Source organism: Eupeodes corollae, chromosome 1, assembly GCF_945859685.1.
Source record: "Eupeodes corollae chromosome 1, idEupCoro1.1, whole genome shotgun sequence".
In the NCBI taxonomy this organism is placed as follows: Eukaryota; Metazoa; Arthropoda; class Insecta; order Diptera; family Syrphidae; genus Eupeodes; species Eupeodes corollae.
The window spans coordinates 89,548,777-89,564,484 of NC_079147.1; the positions used below are offsets into that span (position 1 = coordinate 89,548,777).

Consider the following 15,708-nt stretch of genomic DNA (forward strand, 5'->3'; position numbering starts at 1 on the left):
CGGTAATTTTTTTTAAATGAAACAATAAAATGCAATTTCTAGTGTTTTTTTCCAAAATAAATTCTTTTCTTTAAATTTATTGGTCTGATTGGGAAATTCAAAAGGAAAAGCTTATTTCGTTGAAAATAAGGTTTAGTACTCGTATAACTGCTTTCGCTTGCGCTGGATATTTATTGCGTTGGTTTCCGGTAGGTTTTTGTTACCTAATTTTGAATTGCGACGTGCCAAGGTGATTGTGTTTGTTTGAATGTCTTTTATCAAAATCTTTAACTAAAAAAATAAACATTTACCGGTTAGTTCTCCTCTGTCAGTTTTAAGCGTCTTGACAGACGTTCTGCATTACCAGATACCACATTTTTGGTACGTCTTGATCATCTTGGTCAAAAATTCGTAGAAGGTTTGGCCTTTTAAGTAATGGTAGTCAAGCTTTGGGATTGGGCAGGTTCAGCCGAAATAAAGGACTTGAAAGTGAGGCAAGTTTCTTGTATGTGATTGGACAGCTTCCAATTAAGGCAACTTTATTGGAAAGTTAACTGGAAAATTATTCAAGAAAAATCTCCTAATAGGGCACGTGTGTTTGAGCAAACATAGTTTCGCCACACAAACATGTTTGAGAGATATTAGTTGCGTGACGTTTTTCATCTTAATCAGACCTACCTACGGACACGGAGCAATGAGTGATGTAGAAAAAATTGTTCCTCTTGTTTATTTATGTTTAACTCTAGGGAAATTGGGATCGGTTTGAGCAAAATTCAAGTGTTCAAACCGCTTGCGCAAACACCCATCATCGCTACACACTACTCAAACAGTTTGCACACACATTTTTACAACAACATGATACATTAATTGCTCAAACAGTTTGTGTAGTGTATGGGCCCTACAACTTAACTGTCTCTTCTTCGTTTCCGGCTGCTAGTAGCAAGCAGCACTTTAACTCCTCCTGGAGCATAGGGCGGCAACGGCAACCAGTTCCTTCCATCCCTCTCTATTCCTAGCACGATACTTCAGCTGGAACCACGTCTCCTAGTTTTGGGACCGTGTTTCCTTCATGACAGATTATCTCCATGCTTCTTTTGGTCTTCCAGGCCGCCTTCTACTTTGAGGATTCCATTGAAAGCACTGCTTTGCTATGTTGTCGTCCAGCTTCCTCAATGTATGGCCAATCCAGCGCCACAATCTCTGCGCAATGTCAACATCCACTTTAACTTAAGTGTACTTATGTCAAAATGACAATTGATCATATTTTTTTATTCGAAGATGTGCTGAAGTGCTTTTAAACAAGGGCTTTGCTAGCAGTATTTTAGTAAAGGCCCAACTATAATAGGCATAAGCTAGCATATGTGCGCATAAGTAAACGTGCGAATACAAAGAATCTCAATACGAATGAACATAATGGAGTCTAGCTCCGTTTCGTTCAATTTTTCTCAGTTTCGTTAACTTAAGCACACTTAAGCAAGAGCGATCCCAGTCGCTCGCCGCATAAGTAAAATCTGACATTTAGATACGTGAGCAAAATTGCATTATGGCTATGCAGTAATTTCGCAAACTTATGTGAATTATCGTTGGGTTTTTGACATAAGCTTATGTTTGCTTATGCCCATTATAGTTGGGCCTTAAGACTAAAAGATATGTGTATTATATGTATTTATTAAAAGTTAAAAGCCTAATGTTGATCTAATTGTACAAATTGTGCTATATACATATAATGAGCTATTACAAATCGATTGGCATAATTTTTATTAATTCGTATGTTCATTTGTTCTGTGCTTTTCGAAAGTAAATATAAAATATTAATGGCTTTTATTAGCATTGTGTTAATGCACATGCCAGCTAGCTGTAGGTTTTTAGTTCTTTGCGATAAAAAGTTCGAAGCTAATTTTTTGAATGTACATATGAATTCTTAAAAGAACTAGAAATATTATGGAAGACATTTAGCGTGCTGAAAAATCGTTTTGAATGCTTTGTACGTTCACTCAACTACAAAGTAGATCTTACAACTTCTCACGAACCAAGTACATTACATAAAGAAGTTAGGGTTTATTTTCCTTAAGGCGCCAGTTATAGCATTCAAATCGATCCGGAAAAATGTTTGAATCGATATCTGACGGTGTTTCCTTTTGATTAGAAATGAAAATTATATACTGATCGATCGAAAATCACACAAAGAGAAAAAAAGTGTAACTACGCATTTATTTTTCTCTAAAAATGTATTTTTCTATTTTCCGGACGGAAATTCATTTTCCTGAACAGCTGATACTTTTATGTTTAAAAGTGAAACGAATCGTTCCACTGATTTGTGTTCCAATTACACACAATTCCAATGACAGATTTCTGTCAGTAAAAAATCTTCGTTGCCTTTCGATCAAATTTTTTCAATGACAGACATTTTTAATGAAAGCTATAAACGACCTGAAACAAAATTCCAATGTTTGTTTTCAATAATGAAAACCAATGGTCGCATTCACAAAGCTAGTGGCTACGTAGTCAAGCGATTCTGATTGGCTAAATCTAACTACAAAAGTAATTGAAATTTCCCCTCCGATGTAGTGTAAAAAATTCGGCTACAAAGTTAGTGGAGAATGATTTTGACGTTTTAGAATCAGCTGCTCGGCAAAGACACACATACAAAAGATAAGTTAAAGTTATTAAATCAAAAATGTTTCTTATTTTATATATTTGCATTTGTCAATAATTTGTCAGTTCCAGATTGACTAGCTTTGTAGTGTAGTTTTGCATTCACAAAGCTAGTTAAATTTTGACTACGTAGCCACTAGTATTGTGAATGCGATCAATGATAGCTATAACTGGCGCCTAAGTGAAAATACAACTGCTTAACACCAACTTATTTTGATCGAATTCAAATCACTTGAACATCGAAAATATCGAAATGTAGAACACGAAAATTCACTACTTTGAGTTCGAAAATAAAAATCAATATCGATAAAAGTGATTTTTTTGAACTGTAATTTACATCTTCAATCGATTTCTAGTTCATGTCGACTTGATGTGAAATGTAGAACGTAGCTGAATAAGAGAATAAGATATTAAATGAAGTTAAATAATTTTTTTCAGACGGATTGAAAAAGCAGGAGAATGGAATATAAACACAATTAACTATTCATTCTAACCTAGCAATTAAATTACTTTCTATTTCTTTTTTTGACAGAGAATTCAATCATAAAATCGTATTCTTATTTGTTTATATTTCTGAGAATACATAATTATCTGAAATCTAAACATTTTTACAATACATTTAGAACTGCATACCTACATTCTTCTTACTCATGTCATTGTGTTCATGCCCTTACAATATAATCAACGAAACGCACTCATCGGCAACCGAGAACTGAATCCACTCATCGACTAATTAGGTGCGAACAGGACGGACATATAAATTAAAGAGAAAAAGAATTAGGAAATGGAAATGGAAACGCCAAATTTGTTTCCTTTCTCTCTATATTAAATTAACTGTTGAGTGTTTTGGTTTTGATTTGAAAATAAAATTTTAAATTATAATAAAGAGTGCATAAACATAATTGTATTTTACAGTAAATATTCGAATTAGATTCTATTTAAATCAAAGTAAAGGAAATGTAAGCGCGTCATTTTCTTATTTGTTTGTATTTCAAATCAGTTATTGAGTGTTTTGATTGTAATTTTTGAATTCAAAATAAAAATCGAACTTGAAATTGCGAAAAAGTGAGTTACTTCTAAAAGTAATTGTGTTAATCGAAGAAAAATGAACGTAGCTAAATTGTTTTAAAATCAAAGTCGATTATTCATTTACTTTTTTGTGTTTCTTTGGCAAGTTAAAAGTGTCTTAAATTCAATCCTAAAAACATAAATTTAAAATCTTCTGCGTCCAGTAGCTTTTAACTGTGATTTCAATTCAATGATTCAAAGAATCTCCAAAAAAATAGCTGTTGGTAAGTTCATATTTAATTTTATAAATATTATACATGCTTACATACTTCATTTATTTGTTCGTTTTAAAAGAGTAAATATTTTTAATGCATGAACTTTCTAGTGTTATACATAGCTTCAAGCAGCAAATGCAGCACACTCTTTCAATTTCAGCTTCATATTCTGTACGTTCTTGTTCTGGTTCAATGTGTCCAATATATTACCCACTGGCAAAACTGTCTACTTTAGGTTTAGCAAGTTTTTGTAGTCAGTACAAACAATCTTTTAATTTAGAATCTGTTTTCTTAAAGTATTCATTTTTGGCCAACCTCACAAATGTTTAAAATCGGAATGTATTCAGATGCAGTTGGAAATTTTTATTTTTTTAAACTCTGATTTGAAAGCAAGATCGGCCGGAAGCTTATAGGATTTTAGTTCTTCATTAAAAGAACGTCCCTTGCTGTTCCATTTAATTCTGAAAATATGACAATAGTAAATTGGATTTATTATCCAATTGAAATCCTACATCAATAATCTGCTTAGGAAGAGATGTATCATAATTTCTGCTCCACTGTGTTATAGTAAGACTCATTATGTGAATAAAGTTGGTTGGACCTTGAATATTCTAACTAGATCCAGTTGGCATTCTTATCTATCTTATTACTTGTCTCATTTCTTTGAAGTGTTTTGAATTGGATGTCCCGAAGAACCCAGCCTGGAATGAAATAAAGGTAATGATATCCTTTTTTGTTTTCAAGAATACTATTTTTAATTTTCTATTACATTAGCTATACTTTAACTAGAAAAGTTTGTCTAAACGCTTATCCGGAGTATAACCATATTTACGATAGGGCGAATTGCTTCTTCAATTTGGGGTTGCTACAAAATGTTCATGCTTCTTATAGCATCTACTATGTGTCGATTCTGAAAATAAAACCAAAATACAAATTTCTCTTCAATACTTTTTTCAATTTTCTATGAAAAAGGAGATTGAATAAGTACCTACTTATTTAAAAATGACTTTTCTTTTTTTCTGTACTCAAAGACTATGCTTTAGGGTTTTGAAGGTACAACAAAAACGACGAGGCTATCCAAAGTACTTTAAATTCCTTTCTTCTTAAGCTATTTTTTTTCAATTACAGGTATGTCAACAATAAGAATATCCATTTTTAGAGCTATACATGGCCTTTTTTTCATTGGATCTAAAATCAAAATTAAAACAGTTAATCTTTTTTCACATTAAGAAATGGGTACGTACCTCGTTCTCAACATAAATTCTAGTGCAATAATGTTCTTGTTTAATAATTCGCGCAACAGACTTTAATATTCATTATTCATACAATTTTCAGAGACTTTTGAAATTTGATTTGAAAGTGCTTGCTTACTGGGATTTTATTCGTTTTCCAAATTAATCTCCAAGAGCATAATTTATTTATCCTTGTGTTCCCCCAATTTTGGAAATATTTGGGCCACTTTGAGTCCCGAAAGTTTGAAATAAGAAAAAGTTGTAAGATGTCATGTTAGGGGTGTGTGGTGGATGGCCTCAGTTCAGTTGTTTTCATGATGAAAAATGATTCAAAGTTTTACATTTTCAAAGATGTATCGCTGCAATGTATGTACATTACATGTCCGGTTATGGCAAAGAAACAGACGATAATTTATTTGGTAGTGCTTCGATCACAAAGGAAAAATTTTATCAGTAAAAGTATCAGGAGAGATGTTACGACAGTTGTTTAGATAAATTATGTAGTGATAGTCCAGTTCAAATCGCGACAATTGAATGCATACTAAGTTGTTCAATTCAATTTATTTCGATCGTTTTTGAGGGGTGATAATAGGCAGGTTCATACAACACTAGAGACTTGAAAGTAAGGCAAGTTTTTAGTATCTGCCAAAAAATGCCTTTAAATTAAGGTATTTTTAATGGAAAGTTGACTGGAAAGTTAGTCAAGCAAAATCTCCTCTATCAAGTCAAGTAAACTTATGTCACAATGACAATTGATGATGTTTTTTAATTCAATTGAAAGCTGAACTTTATTACTCCATGAATTATTTATTTTCTGCAAAATTTCATTTGTACCTACAATGAACTGAAGTTAGTGGTTAATAGAATAAAGTTCCAAGTTTGAAGATTGTGACAGTTGAAAAACTAACTAGTTGCTTTGGTCAAAATTTACGTTCAAAGAATGATGTTGACTGCAATTGAAGCCCCTTAAGTTGTCTGAACCTGCACAATTTTAATTTAAAAAAATAAACAAGCGCCAACATTTTTGTTAATCCCGTCATTAGTTTTTTTTTTTAAATTTTAAAGTGGTAGTGCTAAATTGACAAACATAATTTATTAATGGGTTGGCGGCAGGTTAATACCATTTACCATACCATATACCATATAAAAGTTTGGCATTATAAATATGGTTTTTTGACAATGTAACACACTTAAGAACAGAGATAACTCAGACAAAAAATTATGATTATCTAAAACGTTTGTGTTATTGAAAATGTTTGAAAATTGTACACACATGATGAGGTCAGTTTTCAGAAAAAGTTGTTGTTTTATTGCTATAAGTTTATAAATGCATGTTTTTAGAAGATTGTCTCACGTTGAATAAAACATAAAAAAACACTAACTAATATTTTTTTGAAAAAAGTAATGGCGATAATAAAATAATAGGTTCATACAGAAAGCTACGAATCTTCGAACCTCATCTACATTATCCGGTTTTGGGTACTTATTTATAACATTGTATTTACTTGGGCCTTTGGTAACCCCTCATGCAGTTATTAAATGTCCAAGATATACTACTTCCGGGCGCAGAAAATAACATTTACTTGGCTTTAGTTTAAATTATATGTATGCAACCTTTTAAAAACTTCTATTAGGTTATTATTATGTTCCTTAAGATTTGTACCAAACACAATTATATCATCAACATATACAAATGGAGATGCTTGCAAGTCACGAAGTGCAATTGTTAACATTCTCCGAAAGCTATTTGTTGAAATCTTCTATCCAAAAGGTTATCTTTTGAAATCTTATTTATCTGTTGAAAAAGCTGTAAGAGGTCTGGATTTCGGATGCAGTGGAATTTGGGGAAATAAACTTGTCATCTCCAATGTTAAAAAATATTTAGCTTTTCCTTGTTTGTCTAGTACATCTTCTAAACGAGTTAATGGAAATTTATCGTCAAGCCTTTTCTTGTTCAAAGACCTAAAATCAACTACTAATCTCCATTTTTTATTTCCATTTGTGCGTTACTTTGGTACTAATAACGACGGTGAGTTGTACGGACTTTTTAACTTGATCTTTTATTTCTTTCAAATGATGCATATACACTGCTGTTTTATCTATAATTATCTTTTGTTTATACAAATTATTTTTAGTTAATAATTAGTATTGATTCTTCAGATATACCATTTTTCTCACATTTTCTACCATACTCTACTCTATTAGTCCCTAATGCATTATTTTTGATTATTGAAATATCGGTTCCTGTGTCTATTAATAAACTTATTAGTTGATCTCTACCCTTTACTCTAAATTTTATAAAATTTGTTGTCCTTCTAAAGTTTCAATGTGAATATCTTCTTCTTGACATTGACCCCGGATTTTGTTGGCCGGGGACGTACCCGTTTTGCTGAAAATTTCGCCTGTCAATATTCAATATTGTCCTCTGTTGCTGTTGTTCTGGCCCCTATTTTGGATAAAGTATCTGTTACTATTTTTTTGTGAACCGTTGAAGTTTTAAAAGCTATTAAAATTTCGGTTGAAGTGAATTTCTGGGTCTGGGTCAATTTCTAATGCTACTTGTACATGATCTGCAAGCTTTGTTGGTCTTGCAGTTGTCACTAGTGATTTGTATGGTTCTGATAGACCATTCTTGAAAGCTGTCATTCCTATCTGATCATTCAATTCTACTATTGTTCAGAAATTTGGAGTTCATTTAAGGAAGTTAATAGTGCCTCTATTCGTGAAGGGTATTAATTTCGAAATTTCATTTGATTTTTTTTTAATTATTTTTTATTCAATATTAAACCTATCTTAAAGCTAGACAAAAATTCATAAAACTAGCCTAATTATCCATAACTTACAACCATGTTAATGGTCCCATTCGGACACTCTAAGTTAAACAATAATACTTAATACTAATGCCTTTCGGTCCTAAGATCTATTTTAACTTCAATTCAATTTAATTTATTTTTGTATTCATTCGAAAATTTTAAAAACTAATATCAGTATCCTTATTATATTTACTTAAAAACTACTTACAATTAGGTCCTAAAATAAACTTAAAGCTAACTTAAACTACCTATTCTATTTATAAACTACTTAAAACTAGAACAACCTCAGCAGCAAATCTAACTATTTTTGTTTTTCATATTTTTTTTTATTTATTTATTTTTTTTTATTTATTTTTTTTTTTTTATTTTTTTATTCCATTTTTTCTTTTTTTTTATTTTAATGTTTTTTTTTTTAATTTTTTTTTTGTATTTTTTTTTTTCGTTCCACCATGCCTATTTTACTTAAAACTAAACCCTAACACTATTAAACAAGTATGTAAGCCGGCCAAGGCTAAAAACCCCATCCCGAGTAACCAATATCAAGTGCCGATTGAAGCCACCAAAACTGGTTCTCCTGCTTCACCCTATCAGTTCGGTCCCGTTCGGACACAGCCCTACTGAACCGAAGGAGCTCTGCTCAACCTTGTGCCATGACGTCCCGATTGTACGGGAGTCGCCTATCCACGGTTCTTCGTCTGACGTGGTAGATTAACGGAACTGCCAATCTATCCTGTATCAGACCGCATTTGTCTAAAAAGAGGAATGCCTCTGGTGGAATGAACCCGCTCAAGTGTGCACTTTCAAAATACTCGTCGTTCGGATAGAACGCCCCGAAAATTAAATTGTTGGTCGAAGACATAGCTCTTGCAATGTGACCTCGAACGAGTTTTATCACGAAATTGTCAATTCTGTTGATTCGAGCCCCGTTGTATAGGACCTCGTTTGAATAATAATGCACATAAGAAGATTCGGCTGTTCGATATAAGCCGGTACAGCGTCGTAAACACTGCCGCTCGAACACCCGAAACTTCTCCATCTGGGAAGGGGCAACGTTGAACCACACAGGACAACCATACACGATCATTGGCCGTATGAGGGCCATGTAGCAAATTACCTTCACTCTGGGGTCAAGCCGACTGCTAAAAAACAGCCGTTTCGTCAGAGCGAAGGCTCCTCTGGCCCTGGTCAGAGCAGCATTTATATGTCTGTCGAAATATAAATACTGATCTAACCAGATACCCAGGTACTTCACTACACTTTTGCTCGCTAATGGCTGCCCGTGAAGATCAACGATGACCATCTTGCGCCAATTCTTGCACGTATCCCTCGTGGCCCTAGCCAACGGAGTTCGGAACAGAATTGTCTCTGACTTCTGGACATTTATTTTCAGTTTCCAGTCGTCGCAATATCGCTGAATCTTGTCGAAATCACGCTGCAAGAGAATTCTAATAACCTCAACCTTTCGGGCCGTTCTGTACGCAATTAGATCGTCGGCGTACGCAATTGCCTTTGTAAGACTACCTATCAGATCGCTGGTGTAAATGCTGAAGAGAATCGGCGAATTCACCGCTCCCTGTTGAAGACCATTTTTAATTGAGAATGTTGTGGTAGAAGTTACATTGCCACTTTTGACAACAAACTTTCTACCGTTAAGCATATCATAAAGTATATACAACAATGGCTTGCTTATGCCAAGTCTGCTCAGTTTTAGGTAAAGACCCTCTAACCATACGGTGTCAAAGGCCTTTTCCAAATCAACCAGGACAGCACCTGTGCATTGTTGTTTTGATTTATTCCATTGGATATCAGAAACGAGTTTAGACGCAGCATGAATTGTGTCATGACCCGCCTTGAACCCGAACTGTTTATCCGGAATTATTTTGTTGTCCGCAGCCCACTTAGTCAGAGCCCTATTAATGATCTTTTCGAAAACTTTGCTGATGCTCGGAAGAAGACTTATCGACCGAAGATTTGACGGGTTGGAGTTGTCCTTTCCCTTTTTCGGGAGAGGATGAACCACAGCGGTCTTCCAATGCGCTGGATAATATGCATTATTCAGTGCATTATTGAAGAGCGTGGTGTATATGTCAATTGCTTCCATCGGTAAATGTCTTAGTACAACGTTGGATATACCATCGACACCTGCTGACTTTTTGTTTTTTATTGAGTTAAAGATGAGCTGAAGCTCAACCTTCGTCACTAACAAGGGACTTGGTCCCGTTTGCTCGGCGATTATGGCATTTGCCAAGGAATCGTCATTGAACCGCATGAAACCGCGGTTCTCAGATCGCCATTGTGTCATATCATTTCGAAGGTAAAAGTGATTAAGTAGGGCTCTGTTTTCCAGGTCGTGGTTGGGGCGAATGCTAACATTCACCTTGTACACTTGCTGGAATGCAGCTCCCACCGCCTCCACTTTTTCCTTCGGATCATCAATTATATAAAAGTCATCGTCAAAGATGGCTTCTTCTGGATCTATTTGAGCTGTCCTGAGTACGTCTCTGTTCTCTTCGGTTCTTTGGAGTTTAAGACACGGAAGGTCATTGTCGTTTTTTTTCTTGAATATCTTATTGATTTTGGGGAACATACCAGGGTCACTCGAATTAACTGACCGGATCTTGCGGTCCCAGTACTTGTTAATTGATAGCCTGTAGTTCTCCTTAATCAACAGATTGACATTTTTTATTGACGACTTCAGTGTCCTAACCTCCAAGTCGCGTGGGTCTGTAAGTCGTCTGTACAAGTTTTTGAGTCTTGTCAGTAAGCCACTTTTGTGCCTACGTAGTGTGTCAATTGTCGCGTTTCTGTAAGCATCCATTTGGTCCCGTTCTTTGTACTTTTGGGATTGTCCGTTCCATCGTTCGTTTTATTGTTTCGTCCATCTGTTGTAAGTGTTGGTCAATTTCTGTATTTGTCAGGTTTCTGTTGTTTGGTGGGGCTATGTCACTCGAACGAAGTTCTCTCGCTAGGGCATTGGTGAAACGAGGCCACCGCATCTTACTGTAATTGTAAGAATGCGTTGGAACGTATTCCTCCAACTCCACGCGTTCGTTCGGAATCTGCATTACAGCAGCCAGTCCGCAGTGATCACTGTCGTACTCGACTGTCTGTAAGCAGTTTCGCGGGTGATTACCCACTTTGTCTGTAACTGTCAGTCTGGTGTCGTACAGCAAAAGGTCCAGAAAGGAGCCGCTTCTTGGATACGATGGCCTTTCAGTAGCCAGCAGGTCGACGCCATACTCAACGCTGTAAAGATTCATCAAATTAAACAGATGATTACCTCTGGGATTACTATGTTGATTTCCCCAATCTTCATGTTTTGCGTTCAAATCACCGGCCAAGATGAAATAGTTTTCTTCCAAGCTCAGTTTAAGTTCCCTAAAAACAATCTCGAGTTCTGAAGCAAAGTAAGTAACCTGCGGAGCCCCAGCCGCATAAGCCGCAATCATATACATCCGCTTCCCTTGAGAGAGAGAGATGCATACAACGCAAACTTCTAGCGTCTTGAGCTTTCGCAATTCATTGTTGTATATGACTTTATAATTAATGCCTTTTCGTATAAAGAGAGCGACACCGCCCCCTTGAGTGGAGTCGGGCCGGTCTCTTCTTACGATATTGTAATTTTTATGAGTCAATTTGTGTTTGTGGTTTAGCTTAGTTTCGCTAGCCATAAACACATCGGGACTGTAGTCTGTCAACAATTGGAACATATTGGCTCTTCGTTCAATCCTAATCAGTGAATTTACATTCACAGCTAGGACTTTAAGGCGCGTCTCCGGCAGCGCGCCCATTATGATCTAAATTGCGCCAGGCCAGGCAACAAAGAGTAGAGATGATCTACCCTTTTGCCTTGCTCCTTTATCTGACTTTGCAGTCCTGTTAGTTGACCTTGAATGCTCAACAACAAGGCTACAATGTCAGGCTGCACCTCTGGTGCCTTAGGCACAGGGGCCTTTGGGGCAACCGTTGGTGGAGCCTGTCTCGTGTTCCCATTCCCTGACACCATTTGGGCGTAGGAAAATTTGGGATCTACGAATTTTTGTGTTGGAGCCTGTCGACTTTTTTCGGCTTTTTGACTGGCCTGTTTCTGTTTCATTTGTTGGACCTTAGGGCAACCCCTATAGTTAGCCGGGTGCCCTTGGTTTCCACAAAGGACACACTTGAGCAGGGTCAAATCCTCAACCCGCTCATTACCCAGCTTACACTCTCCTTCTTTGTGGGTTTCTCCGCACCTCACACAACGCAACTGCATATTGCAGTTGGCATTGGCATGGCCAAACCTCTGGCACTTCGTACATTGTAGAATGTCGTCGTGCCTTTTTAATGTCTCCCAGCGTACAGCTTGATTGTCGAGAGATACGATTCTCTCGACACTATTCAAACTGCTTTGGGGCGATAATGTTACGAGGAACATTGGCAGCCTATAACCCCCTCGTCTTGACTTCACCGTAGTGAAAGGCTTGACCCCGATAAAATCGAGATCGTCACTGGCTTTTTGGCGGAGCTCAGCTAAGAGCTCCTCCGGTTCCGTGCAGGAACTTATGCCCTTCAGAAGGACCGTCTTGAATTTTTCGCTCTTAGGCGTGTAGCTGAAGAACTCAGCTGTGGCCTCTTTTAGCAACTCTTTAACTAACTTGTATTCGGCCAGTGAGAAGCACTGGACCGAATAATTCTTTTCTTTTTCGTTTAGAATTTTAATGAGGAATTTGCCCTTAGTGGCCGACTTACATACCTGTTTAATGTCCTGTATGTCAACCTTATGGGTCCTAATAGGTGGTATTTTTTCTTTTCCAGCCTGTGGTTGTTTCTGGTGTTGCTGCTGCTGCTGTTTCTGCTGCTGCTGTTTCTGCTGCTGCTGTTTCTGCTGCTGTTGCTGTTGCTGCTGCTGCAGGATTGGTTGTTGCTGCGGCTGTTTTGACTCTTCTTGTAGCCGTTGTTTGGCTTTTGTTGAGGTTGTTGGGCCCTCAACACTTGGGCCTGCTGTTGCTGGCGGTGTCTTTTTAAAATGCTCCGCTCCTGAGATTTTGGAAGCGGGCTTGTTTTGTGGTTGTTGTTGCTGTGGTTGTTTTTGCTGTGGTTGTTGTTGCTTTTTTTTGTTTTCCTGTTGTTTTTGTTGCTGTTGCCGTTGAGCCGCCTCTTCTTGACGGCGCGCCTCTTGCTTCAACTTTAACTGTCTAAGGAGGGGCTCCATTTCCTCCTTAAGCTTTTTGAGGTTTTGCTCAAACTGGCTGATGGCAGCCTGTTTGGCTTGCAGGGCCTCCACCAGTTCTGTTTCTTCTTGGAGGTCCCCCTCTCCCTCCAACACCTTCTTTGTTGACGGCACTGGCTCTGGCTCCGATAGGATTGAATACCTATTATTCGGAGACCTGTAGTGGCCCTCTCCACCTTCGGAAATGTATTCCGTTTTCTCAGACTCAGCATAGTCTGAGAAGTCACTTTCAGTGGTAAAGTCCCCTTTACCACTCCCTTCCATTTTTTTTTTATTCGCCTGCCGCTTAGCCGAGTTGGTTCTTTTAACCTTGTTTGGGCTTTGTTTTTTTAATTTCCTTTTTTGTATTCTGGAAGTTGACTGGTCAGAAGCCTGACCTGATGTTGTTGCGGTTGTTTTTGGTACCGCTGCTGGCACCATCACAACATCGCCTGATATGTTGGCAGAGGTATCTTTCGATACCCCTGCTCTTTTTTCCTTCTCCATTTCTTTTTGCTCCCAACTGATAAAATCTACAATTTCTCGATTATGAAAAAAAGCAATTAGATTTTTCGTCGACTCAGTCTGGGACTCGAACCCACGACCCTTGGATTTGTTTCCGGACGCCACCTCCACTGGGCTACCGATTGATTATTTTAAATAGCTGCAAACTGCCTTCTTGCTTCTCAAACACTACAAATGCACTTTATTTAATTAACTATTTATTACTTCTCACTTTGAAAGTCAAAGAACGACTGACGAGAACCGATATTTTCATCGTGGTATGGTCGTTGGCGAAAACTTACTTACCTGAGTTCGACCTAATCAATCCTTATCAATTACCTTTTCTTAGAAGTATCTTTTACTTTTCGATTTCCCAGACATGGTTTTCCCACTGAAAACACTTTCTACCTGCTTACCTGTACGAAAATACAGACATTCAAAGCAATAAAATTACTTTTTTACCTGTTTACCTGTAGAAAATATGATTTTCACCTGTGTTTGCAGAAATTCAAGGTGATTTATGGTTTTTCAACTGAAAACGCTGTCTTACCTGCTCACCTGTAGGAAAACACGTCTTTTACCTGTATTTTCAGGAATTAAGGACATTTTCAACAAAACGTTGCATACCTTGAGGGGCACTGATAAGGAAAATTCAAAATTCATTTTTTCACCTTTTTAGACCCTAATGTACACAGAAACCTAATATTTTCAGTTCCCATAAGAACATTCATCGTTTGATAAGATTTCCAAAGCCGCAGTACCATGTACTCGCACACAAAAAAAAATACCTACAAAAAATATTTTTTTTAATGTTGAAAAAACACCATTTAGCGTCGCTGGAATGAGGCCGGAATATTTTTTATATGCAAAATACTTGATTTGGAAGGTTTAAAGTGTGTGCAGAAGACCTTTCTGCAGCAAAAAGGCACGCGTGCCAACAACACGCGGTGTTCCCAAGCGGTCCCCCATCTAAGTACTAACCGCGCCCGACGATGCTTGATTTCAGTGATCGGACGAGAACCGATATTTTCATCGTGGTATGGTCGTTGGCGAAAACTTACTTACCTGAGTTCGACCTAATCAATCCTTATCAATTACCTTTTCTTAGAAGTATCTTTTACTTTTCGATTTCCCAGACATGGTTTTCCCACTGAAAACACTTTCTACCTGCTTACCTGTACGAAAATACAGACATTCAAAGCAATAAAATTACTTTTTTACCTGTTTACCTGTAGAAAATATGATTTTCACCTGTGTTTGCAGAAATTCAAGGTGATTTATGGTTTTTCAACTGAAAACGCTGTCTTACCTGCTCACCTGTAGGAAAACACGTCTTTTACCTGTATTTTCAGGAATTAAGGACATTTTCAACAAAACGTTGCATACCTAATGTACACAGAAACCTAATATTTTCAGTTCCCATAAGAACATTCATCGTTTGATAAGATTTCCAAAGCCGCAGTACCATGTACTCGCACACAAAAAAAAATACCTACAAAAAATATTTTTTTTAATGTTGAAAAAACACCATTTAGCGTCGCTGGAATGAGGCCGGAATATTTTTTATATGCAAAATACTTGATTTGGAAGGTTTAAAGTGTGTGCAGAAGACCTTTCTGCAGCAAAAAGGCACGCGTGCCAACAACACGCGGTGTTCCCAAGCGGTCCCCCATCTAAGTACTAACCGCGCCCGACGATGCTTGATTTCGGTGATCGGACGAGAACCGATATTTTCATCGTGGTATGGTCGTTGGCGAAAACTTACTTACCTGAGTTCGACCTAATCAATCCTTATCAATTACCTTTTCTTAGAAGTATCTTTTACTTTTCGATTTCCCAGACATGGTTTTCCCACTGAAAACACTTTCTACCTGCTTACCTGTACGAAAATACAGACATTCAAAGCAATAAAATTACTTTTTTACCTGTTTACCTGTAGAAAATATGATTTTCACCTGTGTTTGCAGAAATTCAAGGTGATTTATGGTTTTTCAACTGAAAACGCTGTCTTACCTGCTCACCTGTAGGAAAACACGTCTTTTACCTGTATTTTC

General features: G+C 36.9%; 1 protein-coding gene, 1 long non-coding RNA gene and 2 other non-coding genes across 4 annotated transcripts in view; all 4 read right to left on the bottom strand.

Annotated features, from left to right (window-relative positions):
- Positions 1-3,922: 3,922 nt before the first annotated feature.
- Positions 3,923-5,340, bottom strand: LOC129942461 (uncharacterized). The gene is made up of 5 exons (XR_008781035.1): positions 5,162-5,340; positions 4,906-5,105; positions 4,687-4,827; positions 4,430-4,618; positions 3,923-4,378 (listed from the first exon to the last, which is right to left on the bottom strand). It is a non-coding gene; the product is annotated as an uncharacterized LOC129942461 (long non-coding RNA).
- Positions 5,341-6,069: 729 nt separating this feature from the next.
- The window catches only part of LOC129941273 (axoneme-associated protein mst101(2)-like), a 130,929-nt gene continuing 121,290 nt past the window's right edge, over positions 6,070-15,708 (bottom strand). Inside the window, exons 9-11 of the mRNA XM_056049865.1 lie at positions 13,094-13,673; positions 12,831-13,018; positions 6,070-6,130 (exon numbers count right to left, since the gene is read on the bottom strand). Coding sequence (XP_055905840.1) covers positions 6,070-6,130; positions 12,831-13,018; positions 13,094-13,673 — 829 coding nt within the window. The remainder of the gene's footprint in view (positions 6,131-12,830; positions 13,019-13,093; positions 13,674-15,708) is intronic.
- LOC129943568 (5S ribosomal RNA) lies at positions 14,587-14,705 on the bottom strand. The gene has a single exon (XR_008781294.1). It is a non-coding gene; the product is annotated as a 5S ribosomal RNA (ribosomal RNA).
- LOC129943577 (5S ribosomal RNA) lies at positions 15,291-15,409 on the bottom strand. Its single transcript, XR_008781303.1, has one exon. It is a non-coding gene; the product is annotated as a 5S ribosomal RNA (ribosomal RNA).